At 38.7% G+C, this 23,752-nt stretch overlaps 1 protein-coding gene across 4 annotated transcripts in view; it reads right to left on the bottom strand.

Annotated features, from left to right (window-relative positions):
* Positions 1-23,752, bottom strand: part of HDAC9 (histone deacetylase 9) — a 650,822-nt gene that overhangs the window by 592,318 nt on the left and 34,752 nt on the right. For all 4 annotated transcript variants that reach the window (XM_065583246.1, XM_065583252.1, XM_065583250.1 and 1 more), the window contains one exon: positions 1,392-1,520. In XM_065583246.1, the coding sequence (XP_065439318.1) occupies positions 1,392-1,413 (22 nt within the window). In that variant the 5' untranslated portion in view covers positions 1,414-1,520. The remainder of the gene's footprint in view (positions 1-1,391; positions 1,521-23,752) is intronic.

Below are 23,752 nucleotides of genomic sequence, written 5' to 3'. Positions count from 1 at the left end.
AAAGCACCATGCAAAGTGGAGGGCTGTGACAAGTACAGTATATGAGAAAAGCACAGTAATACATTATTTCATATTTGTTACCAAGGGGACACATACAAAACCATGAGACGACAGAGCCAAAAGCAGAGCACAATTCCTTCAAGAAAGCAGAATGGGAAGTCAACAACAGTCTTAATGTTCAGATCATCTAGTCCTCGTCTACAAAATTTGTTCTACTCAGACCCAGAACAATATGGACTTGATTTTTAAATCAGGCCTCCATTATCGGAGGCATATTTTGTATCCACAATAAATTATGTTAACCAGTTTTGACCGCAGGTCATTCAAGCTTTTTCCTGACAATTATTGCAGATGCAAAATTGTGTTTGCAAAAATGGAGGCCAAGTTTGAAATTCAGGCCACTTTTTGAGGCACTGATGTGAATACTGTTATTCCTCATTTCCAACACGATGTATCTGCCATTTCTTTAAAAAAAAAAATATTAACTGAAAAACACTCCTAAATTGAGCTGCATGATATCCCGCAAAAAAATTCAATGAAGAGTCCTGCTTATTATTACAATTTCTTTCTTGATGTTTTATGCTAATTATTTTCACGAAAGCCAAAGCAGACAGAAATAAAATCACCTGTACAGAGTTATGTTACCAAAAGGACAATAAATAGATATTTTTAAAGTGGAGGTGAACTGGAGTGTGGGCTATCTGGGACGTTGTGCAGATTTGACTTAGGGATTCTCACTCCTCCAAGAAGTGGAGAGTAGGCGTGTTCCATATGTAACTTTTCTTTCTCTAGAACGATGGGTATTGGCTGTAGTGCTCACGGTTCATCTCCTGCCAGCTGAACCAGAACTAGCTCATTTCTACTGACATCAGATAAAGCAGGTGCTAAGACTTATATTAACTAAGCATGTGTCTACAAAGAGAAAAACATAGCAGAGGATGACTGCGTGGGCAAGTATCCTTCCACCATAGGGATAAGAAGGAAGGAACAGAGCAATGCAGCTCAAACTCAGATTGTTCAAACACTGCCATAACGTAAAGATGCACAATAATTTAATGCACAAGTATACAAATATTAAGAATACAAATGTTAAATATGTCTGTTCTTGTTTCATTATGATTATTTGGCTCCTAAGCAAGTCATATGGAAAATATTACAGAAGAATTACAGAATCATTCAGTTTGTAATCCAATTGAGATAAGATATCCACACAATATAGTTTCTTTATGCATACTCCTGTATTTCATTTTATATGACAGTCAAATCTTATTGGATGAAACTGGCATATGGGTCACTTGCCACCTTTTTTTTGGCTTTGAACACAGACACACTGAAGAATTCTGCAAAATTACAACATATGTTAATATTCTGTGACATATGAAAAAACTGACCTGGCTGTGTTGTGGAGCTCATTGTTGCTGATGAAACGATAAATTGTTAACAGATCGAGACCAGATCTCGGCAACAGGAGACCAGATTGGAATGTTCTGGCCAAGATGAGGTAAATCTGAAGATGCAATCTAGAGATGAAAAACATAGATCTGTGCATTAACAATATACTATCCATGCATACTTTAACCCATTCTTATAAACAAAATTTCTTCTATAATCATGCTCTGTAGGTTCAAGAAACTATGGCCCCAAAAACCAAAACCTTAGAACTAAACATCCTCAAACTTTAGTAAAGTTCAAATCCAGATCTAAATTTGCAGCTTAGGCCCATCTCTAGTTTCAAAAGTAGCTTGGAAAAGAAAGTCAAAGGGATGATTTCTCTTACCATGAGGTCAGAGGATTAACTGTGGAAACTGAAAGGCCTGAAGGTAAAGTAGGTGGATTACTATCTTTCAGTTAAACAATGGCTAATTCACAATCTATTTCCTAATTTAGGCTTTTGGTTTCTGAAACAGTTTCACATTGGGAACTCTTTCCAAAAAATATACAGTCTTAATTTCTAATGTTTACCTAGTTTAGAAATAGACACATTTCCTTGTTGAAATTTGTAGTATCACTGAATGGATCACCCACTAACTAATGAGATCTATGATACTGTCAGGGGAATGCTGCTAGTAGGGTGGGTTGGTCTTAGAATAGGTCAAGAAAGTTCTGCTGTTAGACTGAATTTTTTCATACCCTTCTGGAATATTACTGTCAGAGCAAAGGCAAAAAGAAGCAATGCTTTTGTAATACTTTACCTACTAAATACTGGAAGTTGCAGCTATATTACACTTTCAGAGAGATATTTTCATTCCAGCATGATACGAATACCATAATGCACAACCTTCTATCTCCAATTGCAGTGCTTTGTAACTGTGACTACCTTATTCAATCAGTGCTGTAGATGTGTCTGGATATTTGAAGATATTTTAATGCTGTATCTTAGCAGTTTTTGTCAAAATGTTTTTTTAGACACCAAGTGGTTTCAAGTAGAGCTGAGATGAATTTCAGCTAATAAATTAGAATGACAAAATTTGGTAATTTTGGATTATCAACGTTAGCTATAGGGGGAGGGGGAGAGTCACTTGTTTGGATAAAGAACCTGTATAGTATCACCATTAAAGACATCATTCACACAGATCTGATACTTGGATATACCTAGCATTCAGATATCTAACATTCAGATAAGGTGGTGGTGAGGAGGGTGCAGCAGAATGTTATGAAAAGCTAAAACTTTACAGAATTATATTTGAATAAAAATTCTTTACCATGACTCACATCAACAGTCAAGTGTCCTCAACTCAATGGAGGCTGCTACTAAACCTGAATAGACCCTAAGATTAGTCTGAGATGTGTATTTTTTCCTCCATTTACAAGGCTAGAGTAAATGCTACTATGGGGAAATCACTATACTATTCAAGTTTGAAGGCTTCACACAAAACAAAAAGGCAGTGCCTTGGATTAGAACAACTATTATTCAATTCATAGAGCTCACAAGTATGCTAGAGGCTCCGTAGCAAAGAAAGAAAAAACAATTCCTGCCTCAGAAAACTAACAATTTAAGCACAAAATCCTGCAAACACTCAAATATGAACTCCTACAGCAAATACTCCTATTGACTTCAATAAAACTGCTTAGATAGCTAAAGTAACATGAATAGAAGTCTACAACATTAGGCCCTAAATTTCAGACAAAGAAGGGAGGGGATAGAGCAAGAATGAATGAGGCTTACAGCAATTATGTCACAGGTATTTTTAGTAAAAAAAAGTCAGGAACAGGTCACAGGCAATAAACAAAGATTCACAGATGCCCACAACCTGTCCCTGACTTTTACTAAAAATACTCGGGGGAAGAAGGAACACAAAGAGAGCACTGCCAGGGTTTGCGGCTGCTCCAGCCCACCGCTGCTCCTGCAGCAGGGGGCTGACCCTCAGCCACTGCTCCAGCAGCCGCCAGTCAGCTGTTCTGGCAGCCCCAGGACTGGCAGCTGCTCCAGCCCTCCCCCAGAAGAAGTCACAGAGGTCCTGGAACGTCACGTGTCCATGACTTCCATGACAGAATCATAGCCTTAATTATGGTTACATAATGACTCATTTTAAGTGCATGCATCTCTTAGTAGTTTAGATAATGTTTCTCTCTCTGGGGGGAGGGTTCCTTGAAATAACAACCATAATGGTATAAAATATTAAATTTTAAATGACTCATTTACTGTGGGCATTATCAAAGGAGTCCTAGATATGGTGGCTGAAATGGTGCTTTTGTAGTGTTTTCACGGAGGAAATTTAAATCATGCTTTGAAATGAAATAAAACACTTGGGGGGGGGGTTAATTTGCTCCAAATGTTACAAAAGCACTATTTCAGCCACCATATCTACGAATAATATGTTAAATTTTATATTATATGCTGTTCTGACACTGCTTAACTCTTGGGAGAAGGCTGCCAGAAGTCATGTTTTTAATTCAGTAAGTGACACAACTCCACCTTGTTTACAAGGAATGTTCACTGAACTACTGAAAGAAAAATGCCATCCAAAGAGGAAAAAGTTTACCAGAGATCCAGACACCATTTTGGTTATCACCAGCTGGGAGAAAAATGCCCATCAATTCAGAATGATGGATCTGACGGGCCTTTCAATTGCACCTAATATTAGAGGCAAAGGTGTTTGACTTTTCCCACCAAAATAAGGTTAAGCTACTTTTTGTATTTGAGAGAGTTTTACCATTAGTGGCAATTTACATGTACTTTGTGACTCCCAATTGTTTAAGTATGACGTTAACATTCAGTGCTCCATCAATAAAAGTTAACAATTAAAGCTACTGCATTCTGGATGCCATTTCCCTGATGTTCATTATTAAACTGCTTCTTTTTAGGTCCTTGATATGAAATAGAAAACCCTTGAATTCCAAGATACTGATAAAGAGAATCAGCACTGAATATTTATTGGAGAATAGATTTGCTGAAAATAACTCTTGTATAACTACTGGTAAGTATTTTGCTGGGATCCTTATAAAATACCTGCATAGAAGTCTTTTATAAATTCTTCTCCACTGGTAATATATTTTACAAAATGACAACAGGCATCCTGCCTAAAGAGACAGTATATTTCCATTTCTTTCTTTCAAATACAGAGCTTTTATTTCTAATATAGTACAATATTTAGTTTGAAGAGTTGTTAATATCAAATCTGAACAACAAGATTCATATTTTCAGAGCTCCCATTCAGTCCCATGAAAAATACCATCCTATCACATACAGAAGTACAGATGCAATCCAATCACTCTCATCCAAATACACTTACATTATAAAAGCAGATAAACCAGTACTTCATTTCTCTTCATGAGATGAGATGTTCAGAGAAATATTGGAGGGAATATCATATTGTGAGCTACAGTATAAAGTACAGCCCCAGATGTATTTTAGTGTTGTGTTTGAACTGCAGAGAATCAGAATACTGGGTGGGGCACTCTAATTCTCCTGGAAGGGTAATTCCATCTCCCCAGCTCTTCCACACCCACAAGTAGTGGTGCAAAGGTCCCGACCACAGCAGAACCATTAGGGTCCCATGTGCAAGGAGTGGTTCAGGATGCTAGGATCCTGTACAGATGATCTGCACTCCACATGCCCCAGGATGGTGGATAGTGGTGAAGGGTAGCGCAATGCAGGCCCAGTGGATTCACCAGCCATTCCCTTCATAGAGGGAAGAGAGTGGGGTAAGTGCTGCAAAAGTTAATACAGCCCTGACTCGCCTCAGAGGTAATAGATTTCCTTTCTCCATGGTCACCATAAAGCGGAGGTGCATCTTGTGACTATAACTAGATACAACATTTTTAGATAAAAGTGTGAATTTCAAGTTAACATTCCTTTAAGCACTATCGTCTTCTTTCACCCCAATTCCCCAGCCCACTCACTCACTCCATTCTTTATGTTGTGCCTATACTGCAAAATTTCTGAGAGAATAGAGTTGCTAAAAGAGGATGCACTGAATAGAAATGAACAGAATTTAGATGAAACAGACATTTCATTCCCTCTCCCCAGCAAATGAACTTGTGTGTGTGCACGCTTTCAAAATGCACCCAATGGCATATATTTTTGAATTATTTTCTTAAGGAGGAAATCTCCAGATCCTCTTCCAGAAGGATTTTACACCTTTCTCTAAAATACCTCCCTTTGAAAAGTGTATGGGGAAACCATTACACATAGATTTTACAAATAAAATACAGTATGCTGTACTCCCTGAAATTATAAACAGGTTGGCATCCCTAATAATACATTAAGTAATCAGACATCTTTGTCAGCTATTTTTGTGTTGTTGTTTTTTTACAAGAGACTTGCTGCAAAAGTTCTCTTTTATCTTGACCTTAAATGCTCTGGCCCTTTTGCCTCAAGTATCACAGAAAATACACTTCCTCCTAAAGCTGTTTATGAATTTTTTAGACCCAAATCCTTTGTTAGTACGGGTAGAGTCCCTATTGTCAAATAATATAATGGGTTTTGCAGTGTGCCATAGTTGGAAATACAGTATTAAAAAATCCTATGGCTTTAAAAAAAACAAACCCTACCCTCTTACCATCTTCAACAGCAACTATCCCTCCAGGGCAGCAGGAACAGGCCTCTTCAACATAAAAGCTGACTTATTCCAAATTATGGAAGTTTACACCATAATTATAAAGAAGTGTCAATGTCATATACAGTGGAACCTGCTCATAAAATACTCTGATACAGTGAAAATCCGTTGAAGATGGGATCAAACTAATTGGTACATTGTATAGCAACAGAAAGACTGCAATTCAGGTTTACAGCAAACTTCGATACTTAGATAATGGTAAACTGACCCATGTGCAGACAGACAGCACTCCAAGTGCACACCACTCAGGTCCTGCATAAACCATAAAAACTGGACTAGGAAATAAGATGGCATAAAGGCATAGAGACAAGCAATTCCAGGGTAATGGTCAGGAGTCTAAAGAAATGCATATGTGAAACTGAAGCAAATTGGTTATAAAAAAAACTGTGTTTATTTTGGTTTTAGTACATATCACTATATTAATTTTGTTTACATATAAATGTAAGACAAGAATGAAATATGTGTAAAGCCATTAGGCATGAGGCCTGTTCATAGAGTGCAATATGTATTTATTTCTAGTTCTAAAAACAGAAACTATGGCCCAAATTCTGAAATGACCTCTGGGCAATTAGCCTCTTGCACCTGCACCTTGGTCATTGTCGGATTAGGGACCAAGAAGGGGGTAAGAGGTTGGTAAAGAAAAACATGATCCCACAGAGTCTGTGCAAAAAAAGTCTACGAAATAATAAGAAGCTGGTAAATATACATTAGGTATGACTAGAAGTGGAGAAATTCCTCACTAGGGAGTCAAGAAATGCAGATCTTTTCTCTGTGTAACATACGTCATTGTACTTTCCCCAATTTATATACAAGATAAGGGGAAAGAATGAATTTATCACTATTTGAACAAGCCACTCGCCCAATCATAAGTGGGGGAAGTATATGATTTCCATCTCCTCAGCTTGACTTCTAGCTTCTAAAATATATACAGCAGGGGTTCTCAAACTGGGGGTCAGGACCCCTCAGGGGGCCATGAGGTTATTACATGGGGGGTCATGAGCTGTCAGCCTCCACCCCAAACCCGCTTTGCCTCCAGCATTTATAATGGTGTTAAATCTATACGAAAGTGTTTTTAATTTATCGGGCGGTGGGGAGGAAGGGGGCGAACTCAGAGGCCTGACATGTGAAAGGGGTCACCAGTACAAAAGTTTGAGAACCACTGATATGCAGGGATCTATCACTGTTTGACAGCATTATTTCACCCTCTCTTCCTAATACACAAAGTGCATGGTGGTTGAATGAGCATTTCTGCTACTGAGGTAGGAGGACTTACTCCCACTTCTGACTCACATGTTTAAAATTTAAGCACAAGTTTAGTCCCATTGAAGCCAATGGAACTACTCACATGCTTAATTTAAGCTTGTGTTTCAGCACCTGTCTGAACTGGGGCCTAGACGCATTAGACAGTGGGAGACAGAGCGGGAGACACACAAAACATCCAGAAGATCCCACAGGATTTGTGGGCAGTCCCCACAGCATGTTCCCAAATGGGGATGCCCCCGTCTCCTGACACAATAATCAGGAAGAAACTTATGCAAGCTGAACCTTGGGAGAGATGTTCTCTGCTGTAAGAAGCAACAGAGACTCCTGTGGCACCTTTAAGACTAACAGATGTATTGGAGCATAAGCTTTCGTAGGTGAATGCCCACTTCGTCGGATGAGATTCACACCCAGGAGGAAGAGACAGGGCAGAGTAGGCTACTACACTCAATAATATTTTACAAATAGATTATTTTGAAAGAACTTCTGGTATGAAGAACTCTATGTATCTTTTTCTTTCCCCACTTTCCAGGAATCAGGCAAAGTACGCACATTGCACCAAGTCTGGACTGGAGTCCAAGGAGCACAACTCCAGCTATGTCAACAGAGCTCATCTGCTTACACTCACGCTGAGTTTAACCTCTTTATCCTCTCCTTTGTCTCAGTTTGCCCATTGCCCTAAAACATAGGATTTCTGAAAAGAAATTAAAGGAGATTAAATATAATTTAAACACTGATATTGTGTTTATTACAGTAGTGCCTAGGTATGAACCAAAGTCAGGATCCCATTGTACAACTAAAAAAGTAGTTGACAACCTCTTCCCCAAAGAGCTTACTCTCTAAATAGGCAAGATAGACACAATGTAGGAGAAAGGGATACAATATGGTATGCCTAAAAACTTAGGGTCTAAGACCCAAACGTTGTCAAGGATTTACACAAACTAACTAAAAGCCCAACAACAGTATCAGTCTAGAGCAAAAAGAACGAGTACCACCTGTGGCGCCTTAGAGACTAATAAATGTATTTGGGCATAAGCTTTCGTGGGCTAAAACCCACTTCATCAGATGCATGTAGTGGAAAATACAGTAGGAAGATATATATACACACAGAGAACATGAAAAAATGGGTGTTGCCATACCAACTATAATTAAGGTGGGCTATTATCAGCAGGAGAAAAAAACCTGATGGTGTGACTGATGTGATTAGGTCCTATGATGGTGTTCCTTGAATAGATATGTCCTTCGATCCATCACTGTCACAGATCTTGGGAGACAGCCCCCCAACCTGAAGCAAATACTCACCAGCAACCACACTCCACACAACAAAAGTACTAACCCAGGAACCTATCTTCGCAACAAAGCCCATTGCCAACTCTGTCCACATATCTATTCAAGGGACACCATCATAGGATCTAATCCCATCAGCCACATTATCAGAGGCTCGTTCACCTGCACATCTACCAATGTGATGTATGCCATCATGTGCCAGCAATGCCCCTCTGCCATGTGCATTGGCCAAACCAGATAGTCTCTACGCAAAAGAATAAATGGACACAAATCAGACCTCAAGAATTATAACATTCAAAAACCAGTCGGAGAACACTTCAACCTCCCTGGTCACTCAATTACAGACCTAAAAGTCACAATTCTCCAACAACAACAAAATTCAAAAAAAGACTCCAATTAGAAACTGCAGAATTGGAATTAATTTGCAAACAGGACACCATTAAATTAGGCTTGAATAAAGACTGGGAGTGGATGGGTCATTACACAAAGTAAAAACTATTTCCCCATGCTAATTTTTCCCCTCCTGTTACTCACACCTTCTTGTCAACTGTTGGAAATGGGCCATCCTGATTATCACTACAAAAGTTTTTTTCTCCTGCTGATAATAGCCCACATTAATTGATTAGTCTCATTATAGTTGGTATGGCAACACCCATTTTTTCATGTTCTCTGTGTATATATATATATCTTCCTACTGTATTTTCCACTGCATGCATCTGATGAAGTGGGTTTTAGCCCACAAAAGTTTATGCCCAAATAAATTTGTTAGTCTCTAAGGTGCCACAAGTACTCCTTGTTCTTTTTGCTGATACAGACTAACACAGCTACCACTCTGAAACCTGTCTAGAGCAGTGGCTCTCAACCTTTCTGATAACTATACTCCTTACAGAAGTCTGGTTTATCTTGTGTACCCCCAAGTTACACCTCACTTAAAAATTACTCGCTTACAAAAATCAGACATAAAAATACAAAAGTGTCACAGCACACAATTATTGAAAAATTGCTTACTTTCTCATTTATACCATATAATTATAAAATAAATCAACTGGAATATTGTACATGCATTTCAGTGTATAGTATATAGAGCAGTATAAACAAGTGACTGTCGGTATGAAATTTTAGTTTGTACTGACTTTGCTAGTGCTTTTTTATGTTGCCTATTGTAAAACTAAGCAAATATCTAGATGAGTTGATGTACCCCCTGGAAGACCTGTGCAAATTCCCAGGGGTACATATACCCCTAGTTGAGAACCACCGGTTTAGAGCACTGGCACTAGCAAAAAATAGTTGTTTTAAGGAACTGGAAATGGACAGGCAAATGGAACTCTTTGGAACAGTCTAATAGATAGCAACAGACACAAAACAGAGTGTTTTACCCTTGGCTTATCTTTTCTATCAAAAGTTTAGAAACTTTTTTTTTTTAAGTTGAAGAGATTCTTCAGATATTAATGAACTTCTATGAGCACTGTGAGCAGCTAACATACAGCCCAGGAAGAAGGATGAGGATATTGATGTGACATGGTTTTTATTTCATGATCTCCTTATTCATTTTATCCCTTTGACTTAAGAGGTAGTTTTTTAATTATGTATTTTATTACATTGTACTGTACCTGAGCACTTCAGCAAGAGGACTATGAACAACAATTATTATCTTTATGACAGAGTCAATAATGGTTCCAATTGTTGGTTTTTGTTTTAGTAGTTCTTCCTCACATGTAAGAATCTTTAGCGTTATCTTGCTTTAGACTTCATTACTATCGTGTGCCTTCCCCTCCACCTCTCCTCCCCCACTATCCCTGTTCCCTCCTGTGTTAAATTTAATATAGAATTTTCAGTGCTTCCATTTACATTGATTTTAAGAAGTGCTCAGGTTTGGCCTAATTCTGCTCCTTATGAAGTCAACAGAAGTTTTTCCACTGTCTTCAATAAGAGCAGAGTTAGACCAAGGCTGATGGCTTCTGAAAATCCCATGCTAAAAGCATAAAAATATATATATATTTCTCCAATTTCAATGTGACAACTGTAACGATCTTGAAGTTCATTAATAACAAATCAATGAATGAGAAAGGAATAAAACAAACTAGAGAACATCTTTGGTGAACTGCTTGCACACAGCCAGGCAGCGTTTGCATCTCCAAATAACTATGTTCATAATACTGTCCCTTATGAGGGAGCATCTCTAAATGATGATCTTCTACAAATCTCTCTCTATTACAACAACAGCTAAATTTTTATATAGCTATTTACAGAGCTGTGCTAAATTCAGTGGTCTTGATATACAAAGGGTTCAATATATTTTTGGAGAGATTAGTAGGTTCATGTGCATTCACACCCAAGTTTTGCCTTGAATTTGGAGTTTAATTGAACTCCAGAACAATGTGAAACAAGCATATCTGCCATGGTTTACACAGTTCTTGTCTGAAACCATGATATACCACCAAGCTACTCATTGTTTGAATGAAACTGTTATTATTTCTATTAAAGTAGTACCAAGAATGCCCACCAACATTTGAGCCCTAAACCAGATAAAGGATGTGGAAATTGGAAGTTTTAATATCACCATTTTTACTGTGGCATGGAATAGTTAAGCCAGAAGGTCACACAGGAAGTATGTGGTGGAGAGAGGAACTGAAGCCAGGGCTCCTAAGTTCCAGTCTTAAACATAAGGCTACCCTTTCTCTCTAAAAAGAAGAACAGGAGGACTTGTGGCACCTTAGAGACTAACAAATTTGTGCCACAAGTCCTCCTGTTCTTCTTTTTGCGGATACAGACTAACACGGCTGCTACTCTGAAACTTTTCATTATGCAAGGCACTGCATTTAGCCGTATGGAGTATAAATTTGTTAGTCTCTAAGGTGCCACAAGTCCTCCTGTTCTTCTTTTTGCGGATACAGACTAACACGGCTGCTACTCTGAAACCTTTCTCTCTATAAATCCAACATGAAATGTCATGAAGAGGAAGGGGAGATTTCATTCTATAATACATAGTCATACACTGGGGGGGGGCTGCTGTCTGAGGACTGAGGAATAGTTTTCAGAAGCAGAAAGGCAAAGTAAGTTGAGACTCACCCTTAGCAAACGTTTCAAACTGCCCTGCCTCCCCATTAAAGGAACCGTCTCCAGTGCTATACACAGCATCCCCTCCACAGTATAGAACAATATTTTTCAGATTTAACCTAATTTAGTTTGGTATGATTGCATTTATTTCTGGCTTCTGGGAAGCTAGAGGCACACTTATTTCAGCTGGATATTACTGCTGCTGTTTCAAAGAAAACAGAACATTTCTGAATGTTGTAATATAGATATGCTGTAAAATCCAAACTGACAAGTGAGTCTTTGAATTTATGATTCACTGGATTTTGTTCTTTTCATACTGATAATGCGTGAATCCCTATCTAAGATGATTTATATCATATTAAAACACTCAGGAAAATAGTTTGACATAAAAGAAAGCAAAGGACTCAGAACAGAGTCCTGTGGGACTCCCAGAGAATGATGGAATTAAAGAAGCTGACATGGCTACAGAGCAGAAACTGCTTGCACAGAAGATAGATACAATGTGAACCAAGAAAGAACAGTCTGATACAAGTTGTCATATCTCAAGATGTTTACCACCGAGTGAATAGTCAATTACTTTTATTTTCATATTACAGTAGCACCTAGCCGCCTCAACTGTTATCAGGGCCTCCATTGTATCAGGTGCTATACAAACAGAAAGGAGAGGGAGCCCCTGCCCAAAGAGCTTACAACCTAAATAGACTAGACTGACAAAGGGTGTGAAAAAGGGATACAACAACAACAACAACAACAACCAGAGTAGTCACAATGTTTGCTGTCAAATGTCATCTTAAATGCATAAGTTTTTTAAATGGTGACTTTGTTTTGTTCATAATGTGTGCTTTTTAAAAAAAAAATATGTGGAGAAAAGTAAGAGATGGGTTAACAGGACCAATGAAGTGGGGTAAGTCAAAAGGAGAAGATGGACATTGAACAGAGTGAGAAAAGAGACGAAAAAATGATAAGGAGCTAAATTCCTCACCCAAACTACAGGCACATACAATTCCCTTTGACTTCAATAGGAGTTACATACAGATAACCCATATGTGGAATTTTGTCCCAATTGTCAATCTTAGAGGAATGTTATTTCATATGCTTTAAACAATCATCAATAGCTACTAGTCAAAGTATTTCCCATTGACGCTTTTATTTTAATGGAAAATTGGGGTTTTGACTAAATGACAATTTTCACAAGAAAGTGGGGGTTTGGGGGTTTATTATTATTTATTATTATCATTATTTGTTCATTTGTTTTTGAGAAAAGCAAAGATTACTTGGTCAACTAACTGAAAACTTCCCAAATTTTTGGAAGTTTTCAGCCAAAACTATGTGACTTTTGGTTCCTGAAAATGATAACATTTTTGTTTTTTTGACAAAAAGTAGAAGTTTATTTTCCATCCCGATATATTAGAAATGCCTCAGATTATTAACAGTTTAAATTTTTAAAAACTCAACCACTTGTCATTATATATGCTCTGCATTTAATTCATTAATTTATCTAAACTTGGAGGATGAAAAGCTTTGATGTCAGCTTTTAATTATAGTCATTTTCACTTTTGGATTCTCATGCTGCAACATTTGGGTTTCAAACACTGCAAAGGAAAGTTTAAACTTATAAATAGTTGTGGTATAAACACAACTATTTGCATACAATTTGTTTAATTGTAGAAACACATCTATTGGTCTTATTTAAAATAAACCTTGTTCTCACAAAATTTAAGTTATCGAGTAAATATAAATTGACAATATCCCTTTAATTGTGGGTTTCTTTGCAGTAGTTGGCTTGTGTCCAAACTGTAATGTTACTCTAATCATGGGCCGCAGGTATCACAGGCTGGGGGTGGCTGTGCCTCCTCAAACAAACAGTCAGGTATGACCTTGCCCACACTTCACCCTCAGGCCTCCTCCTGCCAGTTCCCCTGTCCCTGTGTGTCTGGGATCTAGCCTCCCCCAGCTGGCAGTTCACGCTCTGCCCATGATTCGAATATAATTTACTGTATGCTAATGGCTTCTTTGGCAGGCATTAAGTAACACAGGAAGATTCAATTAATGCTTTGGCATGCCAGCCATGGAATATAAGCAAAGAAAATCCAAATTCCAGCATCAGGAGTTAAACTGATTTCACTGAGAGATCTGGAATAATGCTTTCAATACAGAAGGAAATTTCTGTGAATTCACCCATGTGCATATTAATAACATTATTTGGGATTTCAATATTTTCTCATAATTTACAAGTTATTTCTGGAATATTGCAGATAAGGTACCCTTCAGTCAGCATTCATTGACTTTAATGGGTACAGTATCAGGCTCAATCAAAAGATTCCTATTGACTTCAATGGGTGCTGGATCCAACAACTGAGCAGAACTTAAATGGAAAATCCTGTGCCTCTGCCACAAGTGCAAAAGAGTGCTTTGGCAGCGTTACTAGAGTGGGGCAAAATAACAGAAAAGCAGACATTGGATTCAATAAAAAAATTAAAGGACAGGAATATAATTAATGCCAGTACACATGGTTTTATGGAAAATTGTCAAAGCTGATTTCATTTTTTGATCAGATTATAATTTTGGTTATGTGACAATGTGCACTCACCTCTCGTGAGTGCCTCCTGTTACTTGGGTGCGAACCTCCACTCTGTGCTCACAGTGGCCCATTGGTTGTTGCCCTCGTTGGGCAGGTCAGTGGCTCAGCCCTCTGGCTAAGTCACACAGAGTCTCAACACCTGAAAGAGCCCCTTCTGGGGCAAAAGGTCCAACAGGGCCAGTCCCTGTGCCCTTGTTACCGTCTTTAGCGGTCTGTGGGCTCAGGCCTCAGCTCCTTCTGGCCTAGCTTTAAGTCTATGCCCACCCTGGTATAGCGTAGTGCCCTCAGGGCTTTCTCCCTGGAGACTTTAGGCCTTTACCAGTTCTCTGGTGTCCCTTTAAGTCTCGCCCTTCACTTGGGCCTCTAAATAAGCCTTATGCCCTTTTCGGGGCTTGGGCCACTGCCCTAGTGGCTGGTGGGGCGGATCCAGGCCCACCCCCTACTCCAGGTCCCAAGCCAGGGACCCTACAAATAGCAGCTATGTGCTGCTTCATGTAATAGCTGCTGCTGCTATTCCTTGGGCCACTTCCCACGAAGCTCCTTCCTCTTCACCCTTACTTCAGGGCTGAAGTTCTCGCTCCTTCCTCATGGAATATGAGTGTCACCAGAACCCATCTTCTGGTTCTCCCTTAAGCTCCAGCCACCATCAAGGTACACCCTTCCTTACTCCTCAGGTAGTAAGGATCAGATCTGCTCAGCCCCTGCAGCTCCTTTTAAGTGAACCTGCTGCACTCTGATTGGCTGCTTCCCTGCAGCATCTCTACGCAGGCCTGGAGAACCCACCTTCACTTGTCCTTTTCTGGGGTGGGGTTTAATAGGACCACCAGGCCTCCAGCCGGGGGCCTCAAAGGGCCTGGTACGCCCCATCACAAGTTGGTAAAGGTAATTGCAAAAATGTTAAATATTTAGACTTCTGTAAGATGTTTGACTTAGGCTATCATGTGGTACTGATTCAGAAAGTAGCACTATACAATGCCAATACCACACATGTTAAGTGGATTCAGAATTGGCTAACCGATCTCAAAAAAGTTGTCAACAGGGAATCATCTCTAAATGGGGGTGTTTCTCATGGGGTTCTACATGGATTCATACTAGACTTGACATTATTCAATGATCTGGAAGTAATTACAAAATAACTGCTGATCAGCATATACGTGGATGACACTGATTGGCAGTGGTAAATAACTGAGGACAGAACAATTATTGGATCACTTGTTAATCAGGACCCATTCCAACAAAATCCTTTTTTTTTTCCTTTTTTGTTTTTAAACATCTAAGAACAGAGAATGTAGACCCACCATGCCTACAGAATTGGGAACTATGCCCTAGAATACAGAGACTCAAAAAGAATGTAGGGGTCATAGTGGACAAGAAACTGAACATGAACTCCGAGAGCAATGCTGTGGCAAAAGGGGATCATGCGATCTTTCAATGTATAAATAGGGGAGTAGGAGTAGGGAGATGATTTTACCTCTGTGTTCAGCATTGGTGAGTCCAATACTGGAATACTGAACACAATTCTAGTGTTGATATTTTAGAAAGGATGTTGAAAAATTGGTGGCTATGACAGTGAAGAAAAGAGCCACAAAAGTTATTCAAGGGCTGAAGAAAATGCCTTACACTCAGAGACAAAGAGCTCAACCTGTTTTACTTATAAATAAAAAAGGGAAAACCAAGAGGTGACTTGATTACGAAGTGTTAAGAACCTCCCTGGAGAGAAAATACAAGATATTAAAGGTTTCTCTTTAATCTAGCAGAAAAAGACATAACAAGCCAGACAAATTCAAAATTAGAAATAAGGCACAATTAAAAAAAACAAAAAACAAACACACACACACACCACTGAGGGGGATTAATCAGTGGAACAAAATACCAAGGTGATAGAGACTGGATGCCTTTCATCCAGATATGCTTTATCCAAACAAGATATGCTTGATATGAAGATATGTTGTAACCAAACAAATTATGCTTTAGTCAAGCATATGTTATTGGTCTCAAAACAGGGATAACTGGGTGAAATGCAATAGCCTGTGATACACAGGAGGTCAAATACATGATCTAATGGTCCCTCCCTTAAGCTCTATGAATCCATTCTGTTGTGCACGAGGGGGAAAAAAACATGGGAGAAAATGGAAGAGACCATGCAGGTGGTGCACATTCCCTGCATGGCACTAAGCGTGGCTCTGCAAAGACTTCTGGCATACCTGGGCAACGTGGGTATTAGGAGAAGGCTACTCAGATCCTCAATTCTGGCCTCTCAGAGCTGGCCCACTCCCACTCAATTGCTGAAGTTCAAGAAGAAGATACATCACCCAAGTCCCACTTGCTCAGGCCAGTTGCCAGATTGGGAAATAACTTGTGGGCAAATCGCCTAATACAGCTGTTCATCCAAGAACTACTTCCATTTTAAGTATTCTTATAAAACCACTGGTTTGTATTATCTCAAGTCATAGCCCCTGAAGGCAAAGCTGTGCCCACAAAATTTCATATCATATAAATGAGGAATCTTGCCTGTAGTAAGGATTCCTGCATCTCAGTCCACAAATATGAAAAATACTAGGCTATTCCTCTTCCTGTTTCAAATGAGAGACAGATAGATATTTTGGCAGTGACTGACTCAGTTTCCCTTCCTGTTTTGACTACGACTGTGAAAAAATAATAGTTTTGCATTGCAAGGTTTCATCTGCACAATTATTTCAGTTTCTATCTATATGGGCTTGTTCCCGTCCCCCAAAATATACTTAAAAGGTTAATGAAACACAAAACCTCAGAAAAACTCAACTAAAAAACTGACAAGATGACAATTGGCACGTTAACTACAGCATATACACAGTCTATTTGCTCCATTTTGACTATATTACATTCTGATCTTAATCACTCATGTGAATTCCAAGTAATTCCATTAATGTGAATGACCACAGCTCAGAACATGAAACCAATAGTAAAGGAGTTAAATATTGGTATTAAATACATGGTAATAAATAATTCTCAGGCTATGAGGGAACCATATTAACTATATAGTCTTTTTTGTTCGTAACGACATATTTGCTTTCCTTTTTAAACCAGTTTGTTTTGTAAAGCATTTTATAGATGAATAGACAGAGGCACAGGAAGTTAAGTGATTTGCCCATAGTCACTCAGTGAACCAATGGTACAACTGGGAATAAACCCAGTCTCCTGACTTATAGTCAGGGGCTCTCCCTTTGGACAATGTTGCATCCAGTAAGAAACGGCTCTTCAGGTATTGGAAAAAGTGGCATTTCATACCACCAAATGTAAATATTAAATGTAATTAGCAAACTATAACCATATTACCACAGCTGGTGCCTCTGATATATAGGATGAAGTTTTAAAAGGGGCCACAACCCAGCCCTACAACATTTGTGGGCTTGCAATTTTACACATACAAATCATTTGTTCTCCATCACTTAAATGCACACAGAAGTTAAAATGTATACATCTGAATTCCTTTAGTGCTCCTTTGATGCTATAAATTTTTTTTTTTTGTGCAAGTATAGAAAAGTGCCCAAATCATGCATGCACCAATGGAAGCCAGATTTCAAAAATCTGACCATGGTGTTCAATTATAAGTCACTTTGAATACACACAATAGCAAAAGTGGGTGATGAAAAATATCCCAGAAATTCTTCCACAGCAGACCAGAAGCATTAGAAAAGCCAACAATTAAAAGTATACGAATGCATTTAGATTTTCATAGCCTACTGTCAAGGCTTGTGGAAAGTCGATTCCAGTTGTATAACCAGGAACAGATTCCACACTATTTTACTATCAGAGCTCCAACAGCCTGTTTCATCGTCTATACAGCTCACACACTGCTGGCTGATCTTACCCACGCTACTGGATATCTACCACTGTAGGGGGACTGCTGCACACAAAGATTTAATGTAAGCTCTTGGGGGAGGGGCCAAGCCATTTTGTGTTTGTAGAGTACCCAGCACATTGTGGATGCTACCAGAAACAAAACAATAATTCCATAAACAGACGTTTCATCATCATGGTGCCCTCACAAACACACAAAAATCACACACACAGCTGGTACACATATCACACCTGAGCATTTGCTAATGTTGCTGGCTTTGTCCAATCCTAATATAACTTATTGTAATGTGATGATAAAATCCCTTCTTGACCTGAGGGTGGGCAGCTAGCCTCAGGTTCAGATTACCATAATTCAAGCCAACTCAAAATATATCTAATAAAAAGAGCACACAAAATCATTACAACATATAATTTTTATTAGGGCTGTCAATTAATTGCAGTTAACGCATGCGATAACTAAAAAAAATTAACTGCAATTAAAAAACTTAATCGTGATTAATCACACTGTTAAACAATAGACTACCAATTGAAATTTATTAAATATTTGTGGATGTTTTTCTACATTTTCAAATATATTGATTTCTATTACAACACAGAATACAAAGTGTACAGTGCTCACTTTATATTATTTTTATTACAGATATTTGCACTATAAAAATGATAAATAAAAGAAATAGTATTTTTCAATTCACCCCATACAGGTACTGTAGTGCAATCTCTTTACCGTGAAAGTGTAACTTACAAATGTAGGTTTTTTTGTTACATAACTGCACTCAAAAACAAAACAATGTAAAACTTTAGCGCCTACAAGTCCACTCAGTCCTACTTCTTGTTCAGCCAATTGCTAAGACAAACAAGTTTGTTTACATTTACAGGAGATATTGCTGGCTGCTTCTTATTTACAATGTCACCTGAAAGTGAGAACAGGTGTTCGCATGGCACTTTTGTAGCTGGCTTTGCAAGTTATTTACGTGCCAGATATGCTAAACATTCATATGTCCCCTCATGCTTTGGCTGCCATGAGGGCATGCATCCATGCTGATGATGCTCGTTAAAAAAAATAATGCGTCAATTAAATTTGTGACCAAGCTCCTTAGGGGAGAATTATATGTCTCCTGTTCTATTTTACCCACATTCTGCCATATATTTCATGTTATAGCAGTCTCGGATGATGACCCAGCACATGTTTATTTTAAGAATACTGTCACAGCAGATTTGACAAAACACAAAGTAGGTACCAATGTGAGATTTCTAAGGACAGATACAGCACTCGACCCAAGGCTTAAGAATCTGAAGTGCCTTCCAAAATCTGAAAGGGATAAGGTGTGGAGCATGCTTCCAGAAGTCTTAAAAGAGCAACACTCCGATGTGGAAACTACAGAACCCAAACCTTCTGAAAAAGAAAATCAACCTTCTGCTGGGGATATCTGACTCAAACGATGAAAATGAACAGGCGTCGGTACACTCTGCTTTGGATCATTCTCAAGCAGAACCCATCATCAGCATGGACGCATGTCTTCAGGAACGGTGGTTGAAGGATGAAGGGACATATGAATCTTTAGCACATCTGGCATGTAAATATCTTGCAACGCCTGCTACAATAGTGCCATGTGAATGCCTGTTCTCACTTCCAGGTGACATTGTAAACAAGAAGCAGGCAGCATTGTCTCCTGCAAATTGTAACCAAACTTGTTTGTCTGAGCGATTGGCTGAAGTAGGACTGAGTGGACTTGTAGGTTATAAAGTTTTACATTTTTTTTATTTTTGAATTCAGTTATTTTTTGTACATAATACTACATTTGTAAGTTCAACTTTCATTATAAAGAGACTGCACTACAGTATTTGTATTAGGTGAATTGAAATATACAATTTATTTAGTTTTTTATAGTGCAAATATTTATAATAAAAAATAAATATAAAGTGAGCACTGTACACTTTGTATTCTGTGTTGTATATCAAAGGCACAAAAGAACCTCCCAAGGCTCACATACACAAATCAGAAATGCACTTTATGAATGGTTCTCACCACATTCTTGTGATGTCATATAAAGAGAAAGTAGTATGGTTTTTTAAAAAACAGTAAGTGACCCAATTTCTTACAGGGAAGCAAGGAAAAAGTTCCAATTGTGGACAGTCAAGGGGAGAGACAAGGTCAAAGTTACAGAAACAGAGCAAATGGGAAGGAAAGTAGGTGGATACAAGGTCAAAAAAGTTCACTAGAGTAAGTCTATGGAGAGAGTTAAAAAACAGAAGGCCAATTCTCAACTGTATTCTGAGACAGGCCTCCCACTGAGACAGTCAATGACAGTGATAATATAAGAGGGCAAGGTAGAGAAGCAGGGAGTAATACTTTAAAGGTGTTCAAACAGGAGGAATTTTCATTCACAGATTAGAGGATCTTCGCAGGTGCAAGAGAGGAGGAAATTAGTGAAACGGGTTCATGGCAAATTGTACAGTAAGTGAATCAAAACATGCATGGTATTCTGTACCTTTTTGATGTTAAATGGAACAGTACAGCCAATGTCTCGGTGTTCATTAATGAGAAGATGGGAGAGAAAACTGTTTTCAGGGAAAGCGGAAGTAGAGCAGGTCAATAATCTGTTAATGTATTAAAGCGTCATCCTATGCCCATTGAAACTAATGGCAAAGCTCCTATGACCTCGATGGTGCAGATTAGAGCCTTAAGCACTATAAGTTACAGTACTGTTACTTCTCAAGAGCAGTTTGGACCTCACAGTCTACAGAGAGTTTATAAAATAGGGAGCTGAGCTAGCTATAATCCCAATGGATGGTGATCTTCAGTTGCCCCACTCTCTCTCTCAGAAGCTGAAACTGAATTCATGGAACTGGGCAAATAATAGCCAACATAAAATGTAAATCAGTGGCTTCTCTGAAGTCATAACTTGAAACATTCTCAAGGTAAATGTTACAACCCATAGTGCTTAATGCTTCAACACACACTGAAGCACATGAAAAAATAAAAGGGAGAATATCGTCTTAAAAATCCTGTGTTACAATATTTTAGATTAGAGCCAGGGACTGTAGAAACATAAATTTATTCTTTTTTAATGCTGCTCATTTCTCCCAACTTGAACAATGAAAACAGATGAGTTAATTTCACTTTTAGCTTTCCTCTCACACAAAACTGAAGCTTGTGAGCTGCAAATACTGCATGAAGAAGAATGTTTAAAAATTTGTTTGCAATAGAATTTAAAATTAATGGAAACGTTTCAATTGGCCTTAGATTTTATAAAAATCTTATTTTCACAAAAACCTAAGTTTTGGACCAAGTTTGTTCTGAGAATATTCCTTTTATAAAGTCCTGATTATTATGAATACTTACAGCTAAAAAGCGTTCTGTATTCCAGATCTCCATTTGAGAATATATGCAGTCTATAAGAGCTTTGGCTACAAGTTGCGTGCCCCTAGCGCAATGTTGCAAAAAAGGCACTGTCTTGCTTTCTCAACAAAAGGAAAAAATTTGGAGTAGGCATTGGGAATGTGATACCGCTTTTAGTCTATTAGTATAGCTAAAGCAGTACCACCTCCACACCCCAGCTAATATAGGTAAAGTCACACACTTGCTAAGGACCGGGGAGGAGGGGGGAGAGGCGGAGAGAGGAGGAATAAAGACATGTCAGTGATTAACTAATAAGTATACAATAGCATAAATATAAAAAATTGCATAAGTTACAGTGTAACCAAATTGTGTGCCTACCTCTAGTTTCATAAAATTTTAAGTGTTAACTGACATGAGAATTATGGACAATAAGGAATGAGCACCGTTTTCTTTATCCAACTGTTTCATTAAACATGAGGTATTACAAGAAAGGATTACCTCACTGAATAAAGAGAAAGGAGTTTTTGTTCCCTTGTTTTCTTCCCTCTTCTCTCCCCACCCCCCTGCCCTGCCATTAGTAAAATAAAAACCTTTATGGAGAAGTACTTACAACTGAAAAAGCCAACAAGCCAAGAGAGAGAGAGAGAGAGAGAGAGAGAGAGAGAGAATCTCATGTGGTTTTTTCTTTGTTTTGGCAGTCTAGTGAATAGTGAACAATTAGGATTGTGCCAGGAAAAAGATACATAAATAAAAACAGATATTGAGAACTTATTTATTTAAAATAACTTTTCCAGATGCACTAGGAAAACTACATATAACAAAAGAATTCAATTAAAGGCTCAGAAGCAAAAATAATAGATGATTAATCTAAAATAGTAGGTCTTTTGTAACTCAGAAATAGCTTGTTAAATCTCTGCCAATAAGCAAGACACCTTTCTCACAAGATGGAGAAAATTTAGTGACCTATATTTAGCAATGGAAGTCACAATTAAATGTAAGTGTCTGCCAGAAAAAAAATGCATGAAACTATAGCAGCTGCTTTGATGAAAAACACGTTCTATTACTGTTTCCCTGCCAAAGCTAAACCTGGGTTCAGATAAAGAGGCAAAGCTACAACTCTGCTTTCTGAAAATGAGATCAGCTAAGTCAGTCTCTTATCATAATTAAACTATAGACTCCAGAGCTTATTTTAACACCTCCATTTGGAATTTTCTTCACTAGTGCTTTGGATACCAATTAGCAGAGTAAGAAATAAATAATATTTTGATGTTTTATAACATTTCATTAGAGGATCTTAAAACATTAATTTAGCCCAACACCTAAGTGAAATAGGAATTACTAAATTCTCTTGAGAGGTGGGAAACATGAGGCAGACCAGAACTAGAAAACCCTATCTACCTGCTACATCATTATAGTTTCTGAACACCTCACAATTTGTATTTATCCTCACAACACCCCTGTGAGCAAAGGAAGTACTATTATTCCTATTTTACAGATAGGAAACTAAGGCAGAAAGACAAAGTGGCTTACGTCAGAACACACAGGCAGTCTATGGTGAAGCAGGGAATCGGGTTCTGAGAGTTCCAGATTAGCACCCTAACCACTGGACCACTATAGAAGTCCCTAGAAGTCAGAGACTCCGGTACAATGGCTGGTTTAGCTGTGAAACACACACCCCTTTAAAACACCAGGTGATGCAGATCACCACCAGCTGTAAATCAGGTTACTAGATTATGGGTCTGATCCAACACCCTCATCTTAGATCCTCCCGTGCCACTGACATGTTTAGTCCAGTTCCTTCACTGATTGTGGCTAGGTCTACACTACGGGGCGGGGGGGGGGGGGGAAGTCGACCTAAGATACGCAACTTCAACTACGTGAATAGCGTAGCTGAAGTTGCGTATTTTAGGTCGACTTACCTGGCTGTGAGGACGGCGGCGAGTCGACCGCTGCCGCGCTGCCGTCGACTCCGCTTCCGCCTCTTGCAGCGGTGGATTTCCGGAGTTGACGGCAGAGCCATCGTGGATTGATTTTATCGCATCTTCACTAGATGCGATAAGTCGATCCCCAATAGATCGATTGCTACCCGCCGATCCGGCAGGTAGTGAAGTCGTGCCCTAGTTGTGATACTTCTTCCCAGTGAAGACAACACATTCATTACCCTCTATCACAGTCTTTTGCCAGTTCTTCCCTTGGCCTGCCTCATTTTCTCTTTCCTCCTTCAGGTACCCAATTCAATACTTGCTTAACATGCCTCCCGTCTTCCATACAGTGTACATGTCCCAAAACACCTGGGCCTTCTTTCTCTGATTATATTTTTTAATATGT

This window comes from Chrysemys picta, chromosome 2 (genome assembly GCF_011386835.1).
Source record: "Chrysemys picta bellii isolate R12L10 chromosome 2, ASM1138683v2, whole genome shotgun sequence".
In the NCBI taxonomy this organism is placed as follows: Eukaryota; Metazoa; Chordata; order Testudines; family Emydidae; genus Chrysemys; species Chrysemys picta.
Note: the sequence above shows the minus strand (reverse complement) of the source record. Positions and strands in the feature narration are given on the sequence as shown.